The sequence below is a fragment of the Balaenoptera physalus genome (assembly GCF_965194825.1).
Source record: "Balaenoptera physalus genome assembly, chromosome: 11".
In the NCBI taxonomy this organism is placed as follows: Eukaryota; Metazoa; Chordata; class Mammalia; order Artiodactyla; family Balaenopteridae; genus Balaenoptera; species Balaenoptera physalus.
Genome location: NC_138896.1, coordinates 8,144,420 through 8,170,729, shown reverse-complemented (window position 1 = coordinate 8,170,729; position 26,310 = coordinate 8,144,420). Strand labels below are relative to the sequence as shown.

Sequence of the window (26,310 nt, the reverse complement as noted above, 5' to 3'; positions counted from 1 at the left end):
ATGCATTTTCCCTTAGCAACCTCTTCCTCCAGTAGGAAGAAGCATCCTGTAACCGATCAGTGCATCGGTTTTAGAGCCTGACGTGTCCCTGTTCAGTCACTCACTAGCCTTGTCATCTTGGACAAGTTACCTGGGTCCTCTAAGTCAGTTTCCCCGCCTGTAAGACAGAGGAAATAATACTGACCGAGGCATTATTATACGACCATCCCTAGGATTTTTGTCACACAATAAGCATTTAATAAGTGTTTGCTCTGATGATGGGGATGAGAGTGGGAGAGATCTTTTTTTTTCCGGCCACGCCACGTGGCATGTGGGCTATTAGTTCCCTGACCAGGGATCGAACCCACGCCCCCTGCATTGGAAGTGCAGAGTCTTAACCACTGGATCGCCATGAACGTCCCGGGAGATATGTTCTCAGGCTGCTAATGAATGGGATTACTGCCTTGAACTTCCCTTTCAAAAAGCCTTTTGAAGTAAAGGGCTGATTCGTAAATTAGAATGAGTACCTCAAGGTGAAAAGAAAGGACAAATGAGGCAGCGGTGCCTATGCAAAATTCAGCAGTGTTAAAAATCGTATAAACTGATAACGTGTTTACTGTGTAACATCCTTTAGGGTCTGATAAATAATATTGCCGTTTGACATTTGTTGGTTCAGGAGCAAACACTTACTGAGCGCCTGCTATGCACAGCACCGTGACAGACTTCAGGGACACAGGAAGGCAGAGTCCAGCCTTGTGGTCAGACGACACCATGTAAAAATAAGCTTCAGTCGTAGCTGCCAGATGAACGGTTCTTTGAAACCACCAAGGCGGTCAGAGCCCTGATTCACCTTCTCACTGACAAACCTGTCCCTTCTCTGGTGTAGCCAGGCTCCTTAAAAGAGAAGTTATATTCATTTTTCCTCTGATTTCCACTTTACCCCTCAGCTCACTGCAGTGTGTCCTCAGCTTGCCGCGGGCCACTGAAACAGCTCCTGCCGGGGCCTGTCCTGCTAGCGGCCAAATCCCAGGGCAGTGCCAACCCCACCAGACCTCTGCCTTATTTGCTACTCCTTCCTTGTCACACGCTGTCTTCTCTGGAGTTTGCAGACCCTATTCCTACCGTCTACCTCTCCACTCTCTCCCCAGTAGGGTCCTTTTCTTTTCTCCCCCTTAGTGCTGTTCCCTGGGTTCTGTTCTATTCCGGGTCTTTGCACATCCCACTGTCCCTCTGGGCTGGCTCCTCCAAGCCCACGGTGCCATCACCACCATGCCCCGATCATTCCAGATCTCCAGGCCTGCTGGACCTCTGTGACTTGAATCTCCCATGGGCACCAGGTCTTTACCCCACACCTGATTCTTCCCCTGAATCCTGTTCTCAGTCACCTACGCTACAGACTTGGGGGTTTATATTACTCTCTTTCCCACCCCTCCCACCCCATACACCTGCTAGTTCCCTCCTCTATCCCTCCATGACTGTCTAAGTTCAGACTCTCTTACGTTCTCTCTCATTTCAGCTACAGCACTGCCCTCCTGACTGGTCTCCTGCCTTTACATTTCCCCCCAGATTGATCATTCACTAATAGCGATGAGGATGGTGACAGCTGACATGTCTCGGACAGCAAAGCCTATGCTAAGTGCTTAGCATTCATCTCATTCAATCCCTACGACAACCCCTATGAGAATAGGTGCACTTATCAGGGTGATTTTACAAGATGAAGAAGTGCTCAGAGAGCACCGCAGGGATGGGGGCTTCCTGGCAGGAAATATACTCTCAGGTTAAGAAGTGGAGTCATAAAAACCTGGGTACATTCAGGGCGACACCTTGGGTTCACATTCTAACTTGGTCACTTACTAACTGTGAGAAGTTAGCCAAGTCAGGTGTGGATAGCAACATGAATCTAAGAGGGTTGTTATATGGACTGAATGGGAACATCTGTAAAACCGTAGTGCGGCGCATGAAATATAGATGATGCCCCCAAAACAGAATTTAGAATCAGTAGTGGTTGTAATCAAAGTTACTCTCCGGTGCTTTAAAATATTAACCTTCTGACTCTGAAACTTTATGATACGTCACTAGGAAATCTTGGAAGTTATGCTACTTACAATCAGTCAGGATATATTCCTTCCTTTCTCAAAAAAGAAGTGGGGTCAGCTGGCCAGAGGATACACTTAGCAACACTCGGTGCGACCGCTTCAGGTAAGAACAACTTCAGATACAGTTTTTGAGAATTCTGATCAGAAAGGAGCTTTTAAAGTTTATAGTCACCTTCCGTGAGTGAAGACTTTTAAATTAGTCTCACCTATTAACTACAGTTCTGTTTTTGGCAAAATGTCCCATTTTTCTCCCAAAGATGCGGTTTGAGAGTCTAATAAGAGGAGCTACTACCTCTGATTCAGTGGTTTTTCTTGGTCAGACACACAGACTGTGCCACTGAATCCTCCCCATGACCTGATGAGGTAGATCTTTTACAGATGAGGAAACTGACATTGAGTCATTTACCTAGGGTCACACAGCTTGTACATAGTGGAGGTGGGATAGAAACTGTCTAATTCCGAAGAGTGTGCTGTGCTACACGACGAGATGTGCGAGCATGCACTTTTCAGAGCTTCCCACCTGGTACCTGGCACGGAGCGGAAAGCGCAACAGATGCTGAGACTTTGTTATGTATCAGTTAATGGGCAGTCCTTCTGCAGTTCCATCTTGGGGTTTAGAACTAAACTGCGGCAGAACTTTGACTGGCTTTCGCTCTGTAATATATTAGGTGGTGAAGTTTTATTCCCCACCCTCCGACGCTATGACTAACTTGGTCACCTGCTCTGCAGTGGCGTGGCGTGTGACAGCCACATTCAGGGGGACGCCCTTGAAACTGAGGTGAGGATTCTGTACTTGAGTTGACCAGATCTGACTATGAATGTTCTCTAAGTTATTTCAGTCTAAAATAGATACCCTTCTTAAAGCACCTAAGATAAACACTGAGGCAGGTAATTACAAGTTTGATAAGATATCTAGTTACAGTTTAATTTAAAAGTTGACTTCAAAAGTCTTCTCCCAGTCTGTCCCAGCCAGGATCTTATATTATAGAACTCCTGATTAGAGTTACCAGTCTTTAAAGTTCATGCTCTCGGAGCTAAAATTGTAAAAAGCACTGGACTTACGTTCATTTTTTATTTCTTACCATGGTAGAACTGCTTAAGCAGTACTCAGTTACCTTATCTGCGAAAAGAACTGCTTGATTACCTCTCTGCTGAAACAGAATATATAAATAAACATTTTATGTACAGCAATAATTTTTATAAAGCCTCAGATACTTTAGGGCAGCCTTATCATGACTTATTAGCCATGGCTTGGTAGCAATTTTTAATATGAAGGCAGAAAATCATAACGTCTCAAATTAGTTTGAGTACCTGCCCTTAGAAAGTGAAAGTGGGTATTTTTGAACATATTTTTATAAGGGATTGGAGGCCTTTATATATTAATTATTCTGTCAGATTAGCATGCATATTCCTGTTTTCATTTTTTTAAGTAAAATGCTTTCTCATAACTTTTCATCTCTTCATTTTACTCTGCTTATCAGATTTTCCTACAGATCGTGATAGGAGGAAAGGTAAAAAAAAAAAAAAAAAAAGAAGTAAATATTAATCATTCTCAAGTGGTCAATGCAAATCCTTAGGAAAACACTGTTCTGTAAGAGACGTGTCTTCCAGCCCTCCCACTGGTGTGACAGTTTCCCACAAGAGAATAAAACCAGGTTATTACCGTATTTACTCGACTATTTCCCCTTCTCTCAGCCTCCCTCTCTGCTCTTCTTCCTCATCCTCAAGTCTGGAGAAGAAAAATCACATTAATTTCTTCCTCCCTCCCCATGTCATCTCTCAACCCAATCCCCCTCATACCTCCTTGTCCCCTGCTCTGACAGTAACAAGGACTTAGAGGAGTGACTTCTTTCAGACACAGCCGCCCTCTAGAAGTACGGGGCCCTGTGCTACGTGCTTTACATGCGTTAACTCGCTGAACTCTCTCCCAATGGCTCTAAGACAGAAGGTACCATCATTATCTCCATTTTACAGAAGTTTTCTATCTTGCTAAAAGTTATATAGCAGTGGCATGGATTGCATTCTTAACTAGAGGCAAACACCTTTTCCTTCAGCAAACATTTCCTACAAGAAGTTAAATGCCCTTGATAGGACACATGCAGGTTTTAAAATAAATGCCCAGCAAGTGTTAGAGGGCTGCCAGCTCCGGTCTGGGGAGCGGTGCGGTGTGGGCACAGCCAGCTGCTGAACAAAGCATTTCTTTGCCCCACACGAGACCTGGGCTCCTTTGTCAGCTACTAAGTTCTTCAGCAAGGGTGCTGGAGTCCTAAAGCTCTGTTCTTTCTCAGAAAGGAATCCTAAACGTCAACACTACCGCCTTACTGGCAAAATGATTCCCTTTTCAAAGAAGGTTTTACAAAGGTTGGCCTGGACACAGTTTCCTTCAAATGCATTTAGGACTTAAGACTATGTCATCAGCTGGAAAAAAAGCTTCTCTGGATGTTACTCCCCAGACGCCTCACTTCTCACCCACTGTTAGCTTAAGAATGGGTTTTCCCTTTCCCTTTCTCTCAGTCACGGAGACTTATTGTCTCCTCCCTCCTGCCCTCCCCTCCCATGTGCTCTCTCCTCTGCCCATGGTACCATTCTGATGTGAGTGCACTAATTTATCAGACTGATGCTGGTGTATATTGCAGAGGGTTAGACTAAAGGGCTAGTCCTAGAAAATACGGTGCACTTAACTGGCCCTTCTAGACACTGTCCCTGTCTTTGTTAAGGAGCTTTTTATTGGCTTTGAGAGCTTTAAACCCAGTAAGAGTGGGATGAAATGACCCGTCAAACCAAGGAAGAACTCTTGGCCTCCTTGTCCCAACTGAACCACAGAGCAGTTGGGGTGACTGTCACCAGGGCGGTTCCTCACATAAGGCTTTGTTCCCTTTAAGCTGAGGTTAACAACACATCAGGACCCACATGCTCCCTTAAGTTCCTCCTATACTTCCAATTCTACAGTAAAAAGAGAAGAAAAAAATGGGAACACCATGAAAATAAATATAGTATAGCTAGTGTTAGGTGTACAGAATGGTTAGAGAGTAATTTCAAAGTTGACTCCTACAGAGTATAATCCAAGAATGACAGCTACCACATAGTGTGAAAAGATATTTAAATCCCAAACAGAAAGATGGAACATCAGAGAGAATAGCTCTGATACCTAGCTCCCAGTTTGAAGTGAGGAAGGGGTGAAGGAAGGACTGAGGATATTAAAGTTTTCTCTGAAATGATTTACTGCTTTGTCATTTGACATGTTCAAGCAATCTGAGCTTATAAATTGTTCAGGTAACACATGTCTAACACATTAAAATTTTCACAAAATTTTAATCAGCCAATACATGTATGAATAAAACAAACCTTGTGATGAAAGGTTTGGGATCCTAAGAATGGCTCACTTTTCACAGGGATTCTGTTATCATCCATCGATTTCCCAATAAAACATGAAGTTTCTTGACTCCAAAAACCACATTTTCATGTTTAAAGAGAAACCTGCTATGTGACCCCATCTGTGTGGCTCCATGAAGCCAGAGCTTTACAGGATTCACAATTCTGAATACATCTGCTGTAGTGATACTGTGTTCAGATATTATTTAGATGTAACCACAGTGTGATTTTAAATAGTCACTGACACTGTGGGTATTGCCCATTGAACTTAAACCAAGGAGTTATTCTTGGTCATCCCAGTTGATATTGCTTATCAAAATATGATGGGCACTTCAGTGAGCCCAAATAAGAAACAGCAGCAGTGTCAGAACTATAAACCAGAAATTATGGCTCTTAAGCTGCTGAAAACGCTAAATGGTGTCAGCATAATACTACAATAGAATTTTTGGCTTATATATATATATTTTAAAAAAACCTTAGAGACCACTGAATTAATCTTTTAAAGACAAATTCAGATTTTCGGACTTCCCTGGTGGCGCAGTGGTTAAGAATCCGCCTGCCAACACAGGGGACACGGGTTCGAGCCCTGGTCCGGGAAGATCCCACATGCCGCGGAGCAACTAAGCCCGTGCGCCACAACTACTGAGCCTGCGCTCTAGAGCCCACGAGCCACAGCTACTGAGCCCATGCGCCGCCACTACTGAAGCCCGTGTGCCTAGAGACCGTGCTCCGCAGCAAGAGAAGCCACCACAGTGAGAAGCCCGGGCACCGCAACGAAGAGCAGCCCCCGCTCTCCACAACTAGAGAAAGCCCGTGTGCAACAACGAAGACCCAACACAGCCAAAAATAAATAATTTTTTTAAAAAAAGATAAATTCAGATTTCCCCCCATAAAATGAACTGCTTTATTTTGAATTTAATAATCATCTGAATAAAATTCTAATTTCTGATTCTGCTTTCTTTCAGAATATCCCTGGAACACAAAAACTGGTCAGGGGCAGTTTTCAGGACCTACTTATAATCCTACAGCCAAGAATCTAAATATTGTGAACCGCGCACAGCCAGTCTCCTCCGTGCACGGGAGGACAGACTGGGTGGCCAAGTACGGAGGCCACCGATAGGAGTCTGGTGTGAAGTCCCACAGCATTGCTCCACAGAGTCTGTGCAAGTCCCCTGACCCCGGGAAATGTCTACAGATGTCTATTTCTACTGAGTTCTGGAAGAAATATGTCATAGTGGGTACTCTGAAGAGCAAAACCCATCTCCTGTTTTCTTTCTTTCCTAGAAATGAAATGCATTTTCTTAGCATCATTGCCCACAGTGCTGATATATGGGTAGGACTTTACAAAGTATTGAATAAACTATTTGCCAAAGTGTCAAGTACTTGATCTACAAATTAATAGATACTAAGTACAATAAGAAGCTTTTTAAAAAAATGCCTCCAGAAATAAGTGTTTAGAGTGTTTTATATTTGCCCAAACTATTAAAGATTTCATCGTTTGGCCTCAGAGGTTTGTTTTGTTTTGGGTTTTTATAGCAATTACATAGATGTCTGTGGACTGTCAGTTACGGTTCTTATTTGGCCAAGGTTCTACTCTACCATTTTGGCAATGGCAGAAAGATGGTAATTTATCACTTTTCTACTTTGGAATTATGGAAGCAATGATAATTCTAATCTAAAGCAGGACATCTTTCTTAGAAATAAATACTTCTTTAACATAGAGATGTCAAAATCACATCACCTGATTTTAGTGGAGAAAGAGTCGATTGTTCGATTTTGATCAATACAACTGCTATGAATTCGTGGTGACTATCAAACCCAATGGCTTGATGACTTCCAAATTAACCAAGTCAAGGTTCTGTCATCTTCACATCAAGTGTGTTCATCAGACTTTCAAAATACATTGTTTCCGTATTCCCACGAGGCACAAAGATGAAGTATACCAGCTCGTCCCCCAAAGCAAACTCCTGCTGCTGCTGCAGGCAGATCACTGACTCCGCTCTGACCTTCACACTTGCTCTGAAGAGCAAATGCATTCAGTTGCTATCGCAGTGATTTCACTTACTACATATTTTCTTAGTTTTATTTCTAAACTTGTATTTAAAATAGACATTTTGAATTCAGGACTACTCTATTCAAGCTTGTCGATTTACGGAATAGATATTCTTTTTAAAGAACAATGTTATCAAACTGCTTATTTTTTATGTATTTTATGACTTTGTAACAAATGCTAATGTAATTGGTATCATCTTGTGGACATTATGCAAAGGCATAGTAAGAACATGGTATTTTTGTACAGAAGATTCAGCTCACCTTCTTGAAAAATGTTAAAATCTAAAGAGTAATTTATGTTAGTGGTAATGGTTATATATATATTTGTACAGTTTTAATTAATGTCTCAAAGCAAAAATCTTCTTTTGTGTTGCTGGGAAACTTTTAAACTCCGAATAGATATTAAAGTTAATATGGTTAACTAGTTTGTTTTCCTTACATTGTTAAACTTTACACTTATACTCTGAGGCCTTTTTTTGTTGTTAATTAGTCAACTTTTTTTTCTTTTTTCTTAGCAGTTTTAAGTTTACGGAAAATTTGATTGGAAAGTACAGAGTTTCCACGTACTCCCTAATCTCCGCGCTCCTCAATTTTCCCTATTATAAATATCTTGCATTAGTGTGGTACATTTGTCACAACTGATGAACCAATATTGATTCATTGTTGTTAATTAAAGGCCATAGATTACATTAGGGTTCACGCTCTGTGTTGTACATTCTGTGGGTTTTGACAACATGTATAATGGCATGTATCCACCAATACAGTATCATACAAAATAGTTTCACTGCCCTAAAGATCCTCTGTGCTCTACCCATTCATCCCTCCCTCCCTCCCTGCAAACCTCTGGCAACCACTGAGCTTTTTTTTTTATTATCTCCATAGTTTTTCCTTTTCCACAATGTCATATAGTTGGAATTACGAAGTATATAGCCTTTTCAGTTTGGCTTCTTTCACTTAGTAATATGCATTTAAAATTCCTCCCTGTCTTTTCTTGGCTTGATAGCTCATTTCTGTTTATCACTGAAGAGTATTCCATTGTCTATATGTATCCTAGTTTATTTACCCATTCACCAACTGAAGGACATTTTGGTTGTTTCCAAGTACAGGCAATTATGAATAAAGCTGCTATAAACATTCATGTACATGTTTTTGTGTGGACATCAGTTTTCACTTCACTTGATTAACTGCTGGATCATATGGTAGGAGTATGTTTTGTAAGAAAGCACCAAACTGCCTTCCAAAGTGACTGTACCATTTCGCATTCCCATCAGCAACGAGTGAGCGTTCCTGTTGCTCCACATCCTCACCAGCATTTGGTGTCGTCAGTGTTTTGGATTTTGGCTGCTCGAGTGTGTAGTAGTATCTTGTTATTTTAATTTGCAATTCCCTAATGACATAGGATGTGAAGCATCTATTCACATGCTTATCTGCCATCTGTATATCTCCTTGCTGTCTATTCAGATCTTTTGCCCATTTTTAAATTAGTTTGTTTTCTTATTGTTGAATTTAAACAGTTCCTTGTATATTTTGAATAACAGACCTTTATCAGTTGCCTTTTGCAAATCTTACCTCCAGTCCGTGACTTGTCTTTTCATTCTCTTAAGGTCTTCTGCAGAGCAAAAGTTTTTAATTTAAATGAAGTGCAGCTTACCAATTTTTTATTTCATGGATCATGCTTCTGGGGTTGTATCTAAAAAGCCATCACCAAACCCAAGGTCACCTATGATTTTCTCCTATATTCCAGGAGTTTTACAGTTTTGCATTTTACATTTAGATCTATGATCCATTTTGAGTCAATTTTTCTGAAAGGTATATCATCTGTTACAGATTCTTTTTCATGTTGATGTCTATCGTCCAGCGTCGTTTGTTGAAAAGACTTTTCTCCACTGAACTGCCTTTGCTAATTTGTCAAAGATCAGTTGACTGTATTTGTGTGCGTCTATTTCTGGGCTCTCTATTCTGTTCCATTGATCTATGTGTCTATTCTCTCACCAATACCACACTGTCTTGATTACTATAGCTTTATAGAAGTCACCTAAGTCAGTCCCTCAACTTTGTTTCTCTCCTTCAATATTGTGTTGGCTATTTTGGGTCTTTTACTGCGCCATATAAACTCTAGAATCAGTTTGTCAGTATCCACAAAATAACTGGGATTTTTGACTGGGATTGCAGTGAACAAGCAATACAGATCAAGTTGGGAAGAACTGACATCTTGACACTCTTGGGTCTTCCCACTCATGTACAAGGACTATTGCTCTATTTTTTTTACATCTTCTTGTACTTCTTCCATCAGTCTCTTGTCATTTTCCTCATATAGATCTTACACATATTTGTTGGATTTATACCTGTTTATTTTAGTGCTAATGCAATTTTTAATTTCAAATTTGAATTGTTCATTGCTTGTATATAAGAAAGCAAATGACTTTTCTATATTAATGTTGTATCCTAATTCCTGTTATAATCACTGATTAAATCCAGGAGTTTGTTGATTCTTTGAAATTTTCTACATAGACAATCATGTCATCTGCAAACAAAAACAGTTTTATTCTTCATTCCCAATCATCATACTTTTTACTTCCTTTTCTTTCTTATTGAACTAGCCAGGACTTCCAGTACAATGCTGAATAGAAGTGGTGGGAGTGAACATCCTTGCCTTGTTCCTGATCTTAGCAGGAAAACATCTAGTTTCTCCCCATTAAGAAAGATGTTAGCTGTAGGGTTTCTGGGTTTTTTTAATAGATTTTCTTTATCAAGTTGAAGACATTCCTCCCTATTTTGCTGAGAGTTTTTATTATGAATGGTGTTAGATTCTGTCAAATACTTTTTGTGCATCTATTGATAATCATTGATCATACAATTTTTTTTTCTTTAGCTTGTTCATGTGATGGACTACCTTAATTGATTTTCAAATGCTGAACCAGCTTTGTATACCTAGAATAAATCCCACTTGATCATATTATGTAATTCTCTGTATACATTGTTGGATTGGATTTGCTAATATCTTGTTGAGGATTTCTGCATGTATGTTCATATGTTCATATATATATATATAGAGAGAGAGAGAGAGAGAGAGAGAGAGACTTTTCTCTAAATTTGAAAATTTTCAAAATCAAATGTTAAAACAACATAAATATGTGAAGCAAAGATTAACCACAAATACAAGAAGAAATTGACATAACCACAGAGTGGGAGGTTTTTCTTAGAAAACAGATCTAGAGGCCTTAAAATAAGTACATGAGTAACACAGTAAACAAAATTTACCCACCATACATACTATATAGAACTTTGACCAATAAGGCAAAATACTACACATGTAACATGCACAAAAAATTGACCTTATGTTAGGCCAAAAAGAAAATCTCAAATTCTCAAATGTTGAAATATGTAAGCCACAACTTCTTTCCACAGTTTAATAAAAGTAGAATAAAAAAGTATGCCTCCAAAATCATCCACTTAAAAATTCAAAAACATTGTTCTAACCACTACAAAGTCAAAAGGGAAAATCAAAAATGAAATAAACATCCTTTAGAAATGGACAATGACAGACCTCTGTATTAAAACCTGTAAAACTCAGTCAAAAGAGATCTCAAAGAAAAAAATTATACACTTGTTCCATTTATGAGAAAAACAAAAAACACTGAAGACATGGTGAATTTGAGCATTTAGCTTAAGAAACTAGAAAAAGGAGTAACAACTTTAAAAAGTGAAAAGGAATGAAAAGTATAAAATAATGTCCTAGTAGCAACAAACATTATCCAGCACCAGGTCTTGGTTTCTAATATCACTGTCCAATAAAAGAAACCAGGGCTACTTGGAGAAATGGCTGATTCTAGTATCAGAGCATGAAATATACAAGATGAGCCTGGAGCCTCTTACAGTGCCAGAAAGTAGGGAAGTTCTATAAAAACAAAAAACAAGGAAAAAAAAAAAAAAAGCCTACACTGATTGGCTATGTCAAAGGACCCATGGGCCAGCTGAAAGAGCTCCCAATGGTCAAAACTGCAACAATTTGAGCAAGAAAATTAATGGAGAAGTATTGGATTATAACCCAAACCAGGAAATATATATACATGAGTCCGTACTGAAGGAGTGGATGGTTGGATGGATAGACAGGGAAGAAGGGGCATCTTCCATGCAGCAGAATTCCAAATAATTTATGTAGATACTCTGCCCTCAAGGAGGCAGAGCACAACTCCCCATTTCTTAAGTGTGGGATATGCATAGTGACTTCCTTTTAAAGAGTACAGTATGGGAAAGGGGGAAAAAAGGAATAGCTTCACAGTGGAGAAGCCTGAGGAACACTACCTCAGCCGGATGATCAAGGTCAACATCAACAGTAATATCATGTTCGTATATGTAACTTTAATATGATGTGATGAAAATGACACTTCACCCCTGTGGTCTTCCTCCTAAAAACCGATAATCCCAGTCTAACCATGAGGAAAACACTAGACAAATTCCAATGGAAGTGCATTCTACAAAATACCTGATCAGTACTCCTCAAAACTCAGTCACCAAAAACAAGAAAAGTCTAATAAACAGTCACAGCCAAGAGGAGCCTGAGAAGACATGACAACTAAATGTAATATGGTATCCTGGATAAGATCCTGGAATAGAAAAAGGATATTAGTTTAAAAATAGAAAACACTGTATAAAGTATGGACTTTAGTTAGTGATAATGTATCAGTATTGGTTCATTAGTTGTAACAAATGTATCATGTTAATGTAAGATGTTACTAATAGGGAAAACTGGGTGTAAGGTGTGTGGGAACTCTCTGTACTGTCTCTTAAAACTGTTCTACAAAATAAAGTCTATTTTTAAGAAATAGATTTGATCAATCTATCCATTCAGCAAATATTTACTAAGTACCTACTATGTACTAAGTGTAGTATATATGGTATATATGGTAGAAACGAAAAGGTCATTTTCTCCGATCTCATAGAACATACATTCTGGAGACAGACATTAAATAAACACACACACAAAAATCCCTGTATATTTGCAAATTATTATAAGTGCTATTAAGAAAAATAAAAAACAAAAAAACCCCAGGATGTTATAGAGACTAAAGAAGGGATATAAATGTAGTGAGAGATGACTGAATAATTTTAAGACTAGGAGTCTAATTATACTTGATATATGCCTCTGCCTGCTGGGTAAAGAATTAATTGTTAGGCCAAAGCATGAAAACAGGGAGTCCTGTTAGAAGATTAAAAGATGGTGAGGCTTCGACTTGGGTATTAGCAATAGTATGGAAGAGAACTGATGATGGCTGCTGATAGAAAGCTATTCGGTTTTGGTGCTGATCTTGTTTCTTGCAGCTTTATAGAACTTCCTCGTTAGTTATAATAGGATTTTAGTTGCTTGTCTTGGATTTTCTAGATAGACAATTATATTAGCTATTTAAAATCTTTGATTTCTTTCTTTTTCCACTATTACTTTATACCTCATTTATTTCTCTTATTACTTTGTCTAGTGTCTCTAGAACAATGTTGAATCATCAGTGATAGTAAATATCCTATTGTTTCTAACTTCAACATAAAGCCACAGCACTAGATAAAGGGTAGTTGACAAAAACCTAAGGCAAGCAATGTGCTTGAGTCGACTGAAGCATTTACATTAATATCAGAAATTCATTGCTCAGATTGATACCTAATTAGAAAATATATATGAAGAAGTTCCATTCATAATAATAATAAAACTATAAAATACCATGCAATAATCTTAATAGAAATGCAAAGAACTAAGTGAATAAAACTCTAAAATGTTTTAAGACATTAAAAAAAGAAAAACTGAATTAAATGAAGGGACATACAATGTCCTGGATTGAAGAGTAAATATTTTATATACAAACAGCTCATATAGCTCAAAATTAAAAAAAACAAACAACCCAATCAAAAACTGGGCACAAGATCCAAACAGACATTTCTCCACAGACATGCAGATGGCCAACAGGCACATGAAAAGATGCTCATCATCGCTAATTATTACAGATATGCAAATCAAAACTACAATGAGGTATCACCACACACCACTCAGAATGGCCATCATCTAAAAGTCTACAAATAATAAATGCTGGAGAGGGTGTGGAGAAAAGGGAACTCTCCTACACTGTTGGGGGGAATATACATTGGTGCAGCCACTATGGAGAACAGTATGGAGTTTCCTTAAAAAACTAAAAATAGAGTTGCCATATGATCCAATGCTCCCACTCCTGGACATATATCTGGAGAAAACTGTAATTCAAAAAGATACATGCATCCCAATGTTCACAGCAGCACTATTTATAATAGTCAAGACATGGAAGCAACCTAAGTGTCCACTGACAGATCAATGGATAAAGATATGGTATATATACACAATGGAATACTACTCAGCCATAAAAAAGAATGAAATAATACCATTTGCAGCAACATGAGTGGACCTAGAGATTATACCAAGTGAAGTGAGTCAAAGACAAATAACATATGATATTGTTTATATGTGGAATCTAAAAAAAATTATACAGATGAACTTATTTACAAAATAGAAAGAGTCACAGACACAGAAAACAAACTTACGGTTACCAAAGGGGAAAGGGGGGTGGAGGGATAAATCAGGAGTTTGGGATTAAAATATAAACACTATTATATATAAAATAGATAACCAACAAGGACCTACTGCATAGCACAGGGAACTATATACTCAATATCTTGTAATAACCTGTAAAAATCTAAAAGAGAATAGATATATATATATATATGTGTAACTGAATCACTCTGTTGTACACCTGAAACTAATATAACATTGTAAATCAACATTTCAAAAAAACTTTTTAAAGAGTAAATGTTTTAAAGCTTCCAAATCTTCCTAAATTTATCTATAATTCAATGTAATCATAATCAAAATCCCTAGTAAAATTTAAAGCTGAAAGGCTAAGTCTAGATTTATCTGGAAAAGTATGTAAAGAAAAATCAGAAAAGTAACAATGACAGACTTGCCTTACCACATATCAAGACATAGTACAATCTACAGTGATTATAGAGTCACAGATCAATTAGAAAAACAAAAAAAGGGGAGTTTACAGAAAAAATATACATCACTGGTCAATAAATATATGAAAAGATGCTTAATAAGTCATACTAAATATATAAAACAATGGCTTCGATAAGGGGTTGGAACCATGGTCAGTGATCCAAATCCAGTTCATTGTCTGTTTTCATGCAGCTGGCAAGCTAAGAATGTTTTTTATAAAAAAAAAATTTAAAAAAAAATGGTCGAAAAGAATATCAAAATAAGATTATTATTTGGTACTATGTGAAAATGATATGAAATTCAAATTTCATAAATAGATAAATAAATTTCATAAATTCCATAAATAGAGCTTTGTTGGAAGGTAGCCATGCTCACTCGTTTATGTACTGTTTATGGTGGCTTTTGCATTACAAGGCAAAACTGAATAGCTGGAGAGAGACGGCATGGCCCACAAAGCCTAAAATGTTTACAGAAACATTTACATTCTGTAAATGGCCATTTACAGAAAAAGTTTGCAGACCCCTAGCTTAATGTGTCAAAGATTAAAAGTCTGATAATACGCAATGTTAGCAAAGATGAGGAAACAAAATCTCTCAACCGCTATTGATGGGAGTGTAAATCCGTACAACTCTTTTTGCAGACAATTAAAATTTTAAATGCTCATCTGCTTTGACTCAGTTTTTAGGGGTATAACCTAAAGATTCATTTGCACATGTGCACCGGGACTTAGTGATGTTCCTTGGTACAGCATTTTTTTAATAGCGAAAAGCTTTAAACAAGGTACCTTTCTGTCAGTAGGGGAATGGTAAACTAGATAGCCACATCATATAATTAAAAAGCCACTAAAAAGAATGAGGTAGGTCTCCATGTCCAGATAAAGAAAAGGTGTTAAGTGTGATACAGTGTAGCAAAGTGTAACTCAGTGTTAATTCTGTGCCCTCACTTGTCTTAAGAGTAACCAAAAAAGGATACATTTCTATGTTTTATACTCACAGAAAACTTCTGGGACAATAAATAAATAATGGCTACCTCTTAAGTTGAGAGACTAAGGGTCTGGGATCAGAAGGAAACAATTTTGCTGTATGCCCTTCTGTCTTACATGCATTCTTTATCACAAGCATATTTTATCTCAATTTTAAACGACCTTGTGAACTAGGTGAGTATTTTTATAATTTGGAATAAGAAAGAACTTTGTAAAGCAATGAAGTAATAGATCTGACTATGTAAAGACGTACAGAAACTATAAACAAAGTTAAAAGACACACAATAGGTTGGGAGAAAATGTAATATATAATAAAGGACCTGTGCCCATTATATACAGAGAGCTTCCACAAATCTTTATGAAACGAAAACCAACAAAAATGATGAAACAAAATACAACAAAAATGAGGGGGAAAATGGATTACATTCAAACCTTTAGCTGGGGATGTCAAGGTCATCTAGATTTGACCTTGCCTTTCAGTCTCATCTCCTGCTGTTGCCAACCTCACCCGCTCTATGCTATTCACACCAAACAACTTGTAGGTACCCAACTGCACGAGGCAGTGTCATGCCTCAGAGGCACTGCACATACCTTCCCTCTACCTGCAACATTTGCCTGTCCTTGTTTATGAATTCCTCATCCTTCAAGGCTCAGCTCAACCACCATCCCCTCTGTGAAGCCCTCCTAGACTCCCTGAAGAGAACTGACCACTTTCTTGTGCCCCTGGGGTAATGTCTACCTACCTCTATTAGCCATGTATTTCTATATTGCCTTTGCTTGTCTAGATGTCAGTGTTCTCCACTAGACTCCACGATGGCAAGCCATGCTTTGTTTTTCTTTTCCTTCTGGGACCCAGCACAATCTTAGGACAGTAAGTACTTGGGAAACTTTGCCGGGGAGAAGAAGGGGTTCTTAGCAAGGACCCTGTCAAGGCTGCTGGGCCATGAAGGCACCCCACCCCACCCCCGCCCCTTAGAACTGTAGGCAGCCTTAGAACTCTCACAGGTGACCACAGGACCAGTCACACAGGGATCTACCTTGGACCTAAACTAATTCCCACCTCCAGCGAATCGTTGTCACTCAGAGTCTAAGGCTGGTGCCCCAACCCTAGAACTGAAGGTGGCCAAAATTGGTGCCCTTAGGAAACACTTCATGACAGAAGAAAAACCAGGGCCTCGCATCATGATTTGAAATCCCTTCTGGAAGGATGGGAGCTTTGGACAGTCTACGGCCGCCTGATGCCTCCACCATCACAAGTGCCTTAATCGTCAACAGCCAAGGGTTAGTTTGGGTGCACACGCACGCACATGTCACATGCACATGTCACACGCACGAACGGAGAAGACAGAAAATATTGACGAGGACTATTAAATACATTTAACCATAATATTTGAAGTACCTATTTATCATGATGATCGCTGAAGGGCTAGCTCAGAACCCAAAATGTGCTTTTTCTGATGAACAGAATGACTATCTTTCGTTTAGAACAATCTTTTTCTGTGCCTCTGTGCTTACAATTCATATATGATTCAAACGTTTGGGGAACAAGTCATAACTGATGTTCACGTCCAGCCGACCCTCACACAGAAGCAGGACTCAGGGAAACAAGCACGGAGATGAAGCTCTGTGAACACAAACAACACACAGGCGTCTCCTCTCTGCTCAAGAGAAACCCAGCCTACCTGTGGGTGTCCTGACCTTTGTAACACTAACTACAACCAGCTGTTTCTTTCCTCCCAAACACATTTCCATAAAAATCAACTTTTAAAATATAAAAGGGACAAAGAAAATGTTCTGCTTACTTGATTTTCTTTGTCCATTTTCCTTTAGACTGTACAGGACTAACGTTTGAGAAGATCACAATAATCTGATTCACCAGGGCATGAAATCATACCAGATACCAATGAACTGTTTGGAAATGGATTTGTCTGTATTATTTAAACTATGAATTTGGTATAACTATATGATAAAAGGCAATTACTGACTATGCCAGGAACTATGGATTTTTTTATTTAATCAAAATACCTGCAAGTATGTGACATCAAACATCAACCCTTTCTTATCTATGAATAGTTATTATTAACAGCAGCATGTGAGAAAAAGAACTAGGGTGTCAGTGGACCAAAAGCTTAATGAGTCACTGCTGTGATGGGGCTGTCCAAAAATCTTATTTTGATTCTGGTTGTACTAACAGAAATGTGTGGTCTAGAATCCAGTATCCTGGTCACACCCCATCTGTGTAGAGCTATGGGCATTATGCTTTAAGAAGGGGTCCTGTTCATTTCCCAAATATATAAACAGCTCATACAACTCAATAACAAAAAAATAAACAACCCAATCGAAAAATGTGCAGAAGACCTAAATAGACATTTCTCCAAAGAAGACATACAGATGGCCAATAGGCACATGAAAAGGATGCTCAACATCGCTAATTATTAAAGAACTACAAATCAAAACTATAATGAGGTATCACCTCACACCACTCAGAATGGCCATTATTAAAAAGTCTACAAACAACAAATGCTGGAGAGGGTGTGGAGAAAAGGGAACTCTACTACACTGTTGTGGGAATGTAAATTGGTGCAGCCACTGTGAAAAACAGTATGGAGGTTCCTCAAAAAACTAAAAATAGAGTTGCCATAGGATCCTACAATCCCACTCCTGGGCACATATCTGGAGAAAACTGTAATTCAAAAAGATACATGCACCCCAATGTTCACTGCAGCACTATTTACAACAGCCAAGACATAGAAACAACCTAAATGTCCATCAACAGATAAATGGATAAAGAACATGTGGTACACATTTACAATGGAACACTACTCAGCCATAAAAAAGAATGAAATAAGGCCATTTGCAGCAACATGGATGGACCTAGAGATTGTCATACTAAATGAAGTAAGTCAGAAAGAGAAAGACAAATATGATATCACTTCTATGTGGAATCTAAAACATGACACAAATGAACTTATCTATGAAACAGACTCACAGACACAGATAACAGACTTGTGGTTGCCAAGTGGGAGGGCAGGTGGGAGATGGATGGATCAGGAGTTTGGGATTAGCAGATGCAAACTATTACATATAGAATGGATAAACAACAAGGTCCTACTGTATAGCACAGGGAACTATATTCAATATTCTGTGTAAACCATAATGGAAAAGAAAATGAAAAAGAATGTATATACATATGTATAACTGAATCACTTTGCTGTACAGTAGAAATTAACACACTGTAAATCAACTATACTTCAATAAAAGAAATTAAAAAAAAAAAGGGCCCTGGCAGACACGTCAAACCATGGCATACACAACAAAGATGAGGAAACTAGGACTCCTTTCAAGGAGCTTAAGCCAATCCACAAAATTGTATATGCCTGAATTACATATTCTAAATCCAATCAATACCAGTTAGGATTGAGGTATTGTAGCAAATATCCCTTTTCTTTAAAGAGGGGGAAACTAAAGTAAGGGGTACCAGAATGAGTTAACTCAGCGCTGGTTAACAACAATTTCATTTTTTTCTTTTTTTTCTCTTTTTTTGGTTACACAGTCCTACTAATCTTAGAAATCCAAGGCTCAATGCAATGTATAATCAAATAATAAATAACTTTCCTTCCTTGGTCTTTAAATTATTCAGGATGGGTAATTCTTAAATAAAATGTTAACAAAAACACCTTCATGCTCTTTTATCTTCTTGCTATTCACATCTCATTCTATGTTCTAGACAGCTCTGGCAACAAAGACACCGAAGAAAATATTATTTACAGTAAACTTTATTTTCATTGATTTCACTTAACATAATTTCAAAGTAGGTCTGTGCTCTAAGAGAAGCAAAAGAACAGATATCCTAAATCTCATTAACAGATCTTTTTCACACTGTTCCTCTGAGTAGGGTACAGGGTTTCAGGGACCCCAATGGCGACACCTTACATTTTTATCCCTGGAGATTTTACCTACAGATTCAGAAAGAACAGATAACAGCAACATACAAGAATCAAACTGTATGCTTCTACTATAGGAAGAAGCTCTTGTGTTACACTCTACCCACCTCTTTAGGGTTGTAATGATAATAACTGACATTTTTCTCTGCAAAGTTGGGTTTTTTTGGTTTGTTTTTAAGTAAAATGTCAGAATATGTGAAAATGCTGTACTTATTTATCTTAATATGCTAAAAATAGTGAAAATTTTAAAATTCTTCATGAGTCCAAGCTGGGCCATGACTACTACTCATGGGGTTTACCCAACACACTAATTCCAAGTTTGGCGACCATCAGCAAACTGTTCAAAGGAAACACATAAAAAAAAAAAAATCAGATAAAGAACAGCACAGGCACTTGACTATTTTTAAGGGGCTGGGACTCAGCAGGTCCCTCACAACTACATGGTGAGGAGGTGCCAAGGCAGAGCAAGCAGAGATGAACTCCCACGCCTGGAGGTGCCACAGGAAGAACACGCCAAAGGCAGTCCCACACTGGGGCTTTGAAATCATACACGTGAGCTGAAGTTCCTAATCTAACAGCCAATCATTCAAAGATGAGAAAACAAGGCTGGAGAGACCAAGGCCTCCCCAGTCACACAGGTCATCAGTGGTAGGTCTCCAGCCTCCCAGTTTACAGCTCTTGACCTTGGTCTATGCTGATTATAAAACATTATTATTCTTGACAGCATTGTAACTATGATCAAAGTTGGGTAAATAACCTTTTTCCAAAGCAGATTTTAAAAAATTCTATTTTGGGGGGTATCTTTATTATACTTAAAGACTACATTTTTAAGAACAATCTGGTTTGGATTTTATAATTAAAGTTAATTACGATTAACGTTAAATAGGATTCAATCAGATTCCCTTTCAGCAAAATTTTCAATAATAAAGGACGCCTTACAACTAAGAAACATGGACCCCATGCTGAAAGTCACACTAACGGCTGCAGTCATGGCTTTGCACTGAAGCTTCCTCCACTGCAGAAAGGGGCCAGGATGGACCAGAGAGCAAATGTGAAAGCAAAACCATTTCCAAAGTGAATGAATATACTTATTTCGTTTTGACATTAAATCTGCTGTTTTTGCAGCCTTTCCTATTTGTATATAAATTTAAATCATTTCAGTCGATGCTCAGCATCAGATATACTGAAACAAGTAAAATTTTGAATGTCTAAAGTGTTTGGGGCATTAAACTAGAACTAGCAATAGAGCAGAGGGTACCTGGCACCTGCAATTAAGCCTGCAGGCATAAATTTTCCAGAGTGGTAGAATCTCATTCCCATAATGCCAGCCAAGGTTCCAGATGTAACTGATGGAAAGATAAAAAGAGTCAAAGATCACTACACCTTATATGTTGGAGGATGAAAATGTGGCCACACTCCCACCCATCTTTCAAGGGCCCAGACCTCATCTCATACCTCCTCCTTCCCCGAGTCGGGAAGCTCCACGGCCACCCACAGTCAACGGGACTAAGTACAAACACTGGAATCAAAGGCTCTCAGTGTCTGAGCCCAGCCTGCCTCTCCAGCCTCACCTCCTACCATTCTTCAGCCCTAAATTTCTTAGTTTTCTCCTAAACTGCTATAGGAGAAAACTACATCTTTCCTACGCCGATGCTATTTACCCTGTGCGCCCTTAGGCTCCTCCCACTCGATGTTCTTAGGCTCCTCCCACTCGACGTCTAGTCACATACCGACCACCTGCCGTGCGCCGCACCAGGTGCTGGGAACACAACTGTCATCAAAAAGATCTCTGCCCTGACGGTGCTTTGAGTTTGACAGGACTAACTTGAAAGAATCACACAAAGACTCAGAAGTATAATCTGTGCTACAGGCGCAATTAATGCAATACAAATAACGTGATGAACAGGGGATCCAGCCCATTCAGAGAAGGACTTGCTGAGAAAGCGAAGGTGGAGCTGCGATGTCGAGAGTCGCAATTAAAGAGCTCAAGGGGAGGAAAGCACGTTCCAGGCAGAGGGCGTAATATACGCGGGGCCCCGCGGTGAGAGGGGGCTGCTAGGCGTGGTGTGGCACAGAAACCGAGATTGAGTGAGGAAGAGGGCCACAGCCTACAGAGCCTCGAGGGCCATGGGACGGACTGTGGTCTTCTTCCGAAGAGCAATGAAAAGCCATGAAAAGATATTACGCAGAGGGATACATACAAAGAGCTGCATTCTGCAAATATAACTGTGGCTGTACCATAGGGAACACACTTCAGGGAAAACAGAGAGGAGGTAGGGCACCAACTGAGAAACTTCCTCAGGAATGCAGGCAAGAGGGGGGCTAACTGGGGCGTGGATGGTGGCCGTGGAGGTAGGGAAGGGGACGGCCTGGGATACGAGTTGCAGGTAGTGTTGACAGGACTTGTTGATGAATCAGACAGAGATGGAGGGGAGGAGAGCAATGGAGACCCAGATGGAGGGAGGACACCAGGAGACCAAGCGTGTGTGAGGACAGGGAGCCAGGTTTGGGCAGATGCCATGACACAGCTGAACGCTTTCAAGCAGGCAACTGGATATACGCGAGTAAGGCTTGGAGGAGAGAGAAATTTGTGAGTCATTTGTGTTATCGATGGTAATTTAAGACCTGGGCTTCAACCATACTGCCAAGTGAGAGAGTATAAAGATTTAAAGAGCCAGGTTTTAAGAACCTTAATATCTAATGGTTGAAATGGAAGACAGGTCGACAAAACAGACAAAAGGGAATCAGAAAATAAAAAGGAAAAACAAGAGAACGGGAAATGGATTAGTGTACTGTGCTGAGAACAGCTAAAAGGCCAAACAAAATGAGGACTGAAGAGTGTACGCTGAATTTTGAAGCGTACAGGTTCCTGGCAGCCTCGGGGAGAGCTACTCCCGTGGACTAAGGGGACAGAAGTGGAGGCCGAAATGGGCTGAGAATGTGAGGTGAGGAAGTGAAGATGCGAGTGTAATGGATTTTTTTTAAGAGAAGTTCCTGAAGAGGAAGCAGAAGGGCAGCAACTGAAGAAAGCAGTGGGGTCACGAGAGGTCCTCTTTTTTTTTTTTTTTTAAATGGGTGAGAGATGAGCACATCGGAGCATCAATGGGTGGGATCCACCTGAGAGGCAGGATACGAGGAAGAGCTGGCATCACTGACGGTGTAAAGCTCCGGAGACGGTGAAGAGTAGAGACCCAAAGCCTGGCGGAGGGACCAGCCTTGGAGAGGAGAGAAACAGGACAGGGGAAGGCTTAGAGGCCGATGGCAGCAGGGAGTCTCCACGTGACGGCTGCTGTTTCTTCTTCAAGTAGATGGTGAGGTTGTTCGCTGGAGTGGAGGAGCGGGGTCAGAAGGGGGACAAAGGGGCCTGAGAGTAACCCTGGGGCTGGGGGCTGGCGAGAGGGAGCCGCCGAGCAGGGCCGAGAGCTGGGTGCTTCCTCCTTCCCAGCCCAGGCCGACTCGGACAAACCACCGCGACACGCCTGCTCCTTGTGAGGGCCAGAACTGCGTGTTCTCTCACCCTGTGGGTTTGTGGGGACAGCGAGGGGCCCACACACCCAGCAGGGTGTCTGACGCAGGGTGGAGCTCAGGAAAAATGCAGCAAAGCCACCCTGATAAGTAACCTTCCCCTCCCCGCGCTCCTCGCCGTCTGTGCTGGTCACAGGACACTGCAGCAGCCCCAGTCACGTTCTATGTCCCCAGTGAAGGTAAAGCCTCCCTGAAGGCAGGGCCTACATCTTACACACTTAGTTTACACCTAAAGGGCTAACAAATGATTTTCAAATGGGAAAAATGCAATACCGATGCAAACCTAACCCAGACACATGGTCCTTTAGGGATGCTCAAGCAGGCGGTCTTCAGCGGGCAATCACAATGGTTAAGAGACACATGCTTGCCTTACACAAGTTTAACACTTATTTCACTGGGTAAATCTACATTCATGAGGTATGAAAACCTTTCCATATTCTGTACATAAAAGATAAGTAGAAACCAGCACAAGACGCCCCCCCCCCCCACGCCTCCATTTCAAAACTTCCCTAGGACTTGGCAGCAGCAGTAAAACTGTCGTAATGTGAAGAACCTGTCACATCCCACCAACCCAGGGATGCATCAGGGAGACACTGAAACCGACATACCTAAGAAAACCCAAATGTTCCTTGGATCCTGAGACAGCTGATAGGCGCCGAGGCCCGCTAATCCACCGAAGAGGAGCCCGGCAGCAAGGGACGGGACGCTGCCTGGAGGGAAGAAAACACACAGCTGCACCGCAATGGCGACACTCGTGCCACTGACAGAAGCCACCAGACCGCCCTCCCCTACAGAGGAAGACAGCAGAGAGAACGTCTCTCAACGCGGTTCAGGACCAAGGCATTCTCAAGCAGGAAAATGTTCGGGGGAGTCTGCTGTTTTACCAGAGAGGTCAGGGTCGTACCACACGGGTCCTCTCTCCTCTGACAGGCAGGACACTTCCCCCCAGGGAGAAAGGAAGGGCTCCGAGCCAGGCCTGATTAACCCTGCAAGGACTGGGACTCTCCAAGGGCAGGACCTTGGGCTCATCCCCAGAGGAAAGGGAAACAGGGTCAGTGAGTTACAAAATGATCTGGGGAGCAAGAATTCTGGTGTGTGTGATGGCGAGGGGGACGCCGGCAAGGAGGGGGTGGAAACAAGCGCGTTCACTGACACACCTGTGCCTGACTTAATGCGGAGACTTCAAAACTGCTTCTGCGAAGACTAGAGGTTTCCTCCTGCTTGAAGAGCAGAGATGGCCCTCCGGGGTCAAGGCTGATGTATGGCAGGTGATGATAATAACAATCTACTACCATCCCTAACCGGTCTCTTTATCTAAAGAGTCAAAAACAAGTGACTGCACAAGAAGCCTGGCGTAGCTCAGCCAGATAACCGCAAGGCAAGTGCAGGAGGAGCTACAGGGCTGATAATAAGCCTGCGCTCCAGCGAGAGGGCCTAAAGCAAACTTGACTCCAACAAGACTGCAGTTTGAGGACCCTGGGGACTCACTCTTCACCGGGAAGAAGATTTTAAGAGGTTAAATAACTACAAACCATACCTGCTTTCGCATAGCCAATGATCCCGCCGGAAGCAACCAGTGCTGCATAGCCAAAGCCGATCCAATGTAAAGGCACTCTGAAAACGGAACAGTAAGAAATCGGTGCCAACCGTGTTTAAAAAAACAAAGAACAAACAAAACAGCATGGAACCATAGGATGGGATCAAAAAGGTCACCATTCCAGAACAATCCTATCTCTGTATAAACGCAAATAAATCCCAGAGAGGTTAGATGACTTGCCTAGACTCAGTGGCAGAGCTGGGACTTGAACACAAGTCCCTGGCCTACACGTCCTTCCTCCCATAGCCCAAGCTGTCCAGCAGTCTTGGCTCAGCGCCCTTTTCAGATGATGAAAGAAACTCTGGTTTTGAAAAGCTCCTGACTATTCCACCCCCATTTCACTGGGCACTTACAGTGGGCCAGAGTCCTTCTCCATTGTTCTCTTTCACTCCGTCCAAATGGAAGATCACACCAGGCCTGCACCTGCGGAGGAGGGACTGGATCAGAGGTAGTTAACAGCACAGCTCGCTAGCAGCCAGGAAGCAGTGGGTCCAAGTTCCAGCTCCAGCCCTTGGGAGCTGAGAAGAATGGGCAAGCTACCCAACGTCTCTAAGCCTCAGTTTCCTTCACTGTACCTACGCTGAGGATAGCAATGGTACAAATTTCCTAGGGCTACTATGGGCATTAAATGGGATAATATGTAAAGGGGCTTTGCACAAAGTAATTGCTGAACCATTCATACTAGATACCAACCATTCTAGTAATAACCTAGATTCTAATATAGCATAGGCCCACAGGACACTTCACTGACCAGCTCTGTACAGTTAATGAGCTAATCTCCTCATCACCTAACCAAATTATAACTAAACTGGAAAGTAAACACACCTCCCGTGCCCTTAATTCAAGTATTTTAGTTGCCCTTTCTGGGGGGAAAGGGTGCTGTTTTTCACCCCTGCCCAAAGAATTGATTTCAATACTCAACATTTGTAAAATTTTCAGACGGTTATTTAACTTTGCATCACTCATAGTTATTGTTAGATGGGGGGCGAGGAGGAAGGATGAAATATACAAAGCCCAAGTCATAATTACATAGAACACTACAGCCTCGGCCAAGTAGGGTGTAACTCCTAATTTCTTAAAGAAATGCACCTGGTATCCAACGAGGCTAAGCTTTAAAATGCATAACCTCTTCTGTTTAAATTACTGTCTATAAGGGGTTGGGGGGGGGGGGACTTGGAATTGTACCAGTCATTAATTCGACGTAACATTGAGTCACCGAGATTTTTAAGGAGATGGCCCAGTAAAATCTCCAGGAAACTAATGACCTCGACGCTACCTCAGTAAGCATCTGCCTCGGGAGCTCAGGGTCTCCGCAGGATTCACAACCCACTTTAAGGAAAGCTGGAAACGAGGGACTACACAAGCACCTACCACGCAGCCTAAAGCCGCCGCCTGGATCCGGAGGACGAAGAGCAGGCGGCAGCAAAGCCTCTCAACTCATTTCTAAAAGTCAAAACAGGTGTAAAATAATAGTAATAATAATTCCAAAGTCCACGAACCTCCTTCCCGAAGGTCTGCACTCGCCGACGACAGTACACACGCCTACGAGCGGGGAGTCGCAGGCCTGCCGGAAATGTCGCGGCGCTTTCTCTGCGTCCGGGGGCGGGGCTGGGCACGGGGCGGGGCTAGAGACAGGGGTCGCTGCGCTCCCTGCGTCCCGGGGGCGGGGCATGGGGCGGGGCTTGCGCCGGATAGGCCGGCGCGTGCTCTTTGTCCCCGGGGCAGGGAGTCGCCGAGCACTTCGTGTA

General features: G+C 41.1%; 2 protein-coding genes across 9 annotated transcripts in view; one reads left to right on the top strand and one right to left on the bottom strand.

Moving 5' to 3' along the window:
• Positions 1–20,788, top strand: part of MAK (male germ cell associated kinase) — a 68,409-nt gene extending 47,621 nt beyond the window's left edge. For 3 of the 4 annotated variants that reach the window (XM_082413301.1, XM_082413300.1, XM_082413302.1), the window contains 2 exons: positions 2,059–2,178; positions 6,413–20,788. In XM_082413301.1, the coding sequence (XP_082269427.1) occupies positions 2,059–2,178; positions 6,413–6,567 (275 nt within the window). In that variant the 3' untranslated portion in view covers positions 6,568–20,788. The remainder of the gene's footprint in view (positions 1–2,058; positions 2,179–6,412) is intronic. The other variant, XM_082413303.1, reaches the window with a different exon arrangement.
• LOC309637968 (transmembrane protein 14C) lies at positions 19,257–26,249 on the bottom strand. 5 transcript variants are annotated; one of them, XM_082413428.1, is made up of 6 exons: positions 26,062–26,179; positions 24,916–24,985; positions 24,503–24,579; positions 23,574–23,675; positions 20,699–20,786; positions 19,257–19,777 (listed from the first exon to the last, which is right to left on the bottom strand). In XM_082413428.1, exons 2-6 carry the CDS (start codon positions 24,936–24,938, stop codon positions 19,723–19,725), a joined length of 345 nt encoding a protein of 114 aa, XP_082269554.1. In that variant the 5' UTR covers positions 24,939–24,985; positions 26,062–26,179; the 3' UTR covers positions 19,257–19,722. The 5 variants fall into 5 exon arrangements, with proteins under 5 accessions (XP_082269554.1, XP_082269555.1, XP_082269551.1 ...); XM_082413429.1 differs by having other exon boundaries at positions 25,934–26,105; XM_082413425.1 differs by lacking the exons at positions 19,257–19,777; positions 20,699–20,786 and adding an exon at positions 21,281–22,764 and having other exon boundaries at positions 26,062–26,249.
• Positions 26,250–26,310: the final 61 nt, after the last annotated feature.

Excerpts from the sequence above, each read along its gene's own strand:
- LOC309637968 (XM_082413425.1), bottom strand. The coding sequence starts at position 26,234 with ATGCCCCGCCCCCGGGACGCAGGGAGCGCAGCGACCCCTGTCTCTAGC. Across the intron at positions 24,986-26,061 it reads TGCAGACCTTCGGGAAGGAG|GTGCAGGCCTGGTGTGATCT; the intron begins GTTCGTGGACTT and ends CCTCCTCCGCAG. Across the intron at positions 23,676-24,502 it reads CATTGGCTATGCGAAAGCAG|GCAGCGTCCCGTCCCTTGCT; the intron begins GTATGGTTTGTA and ends TCTTCCCTCCAG.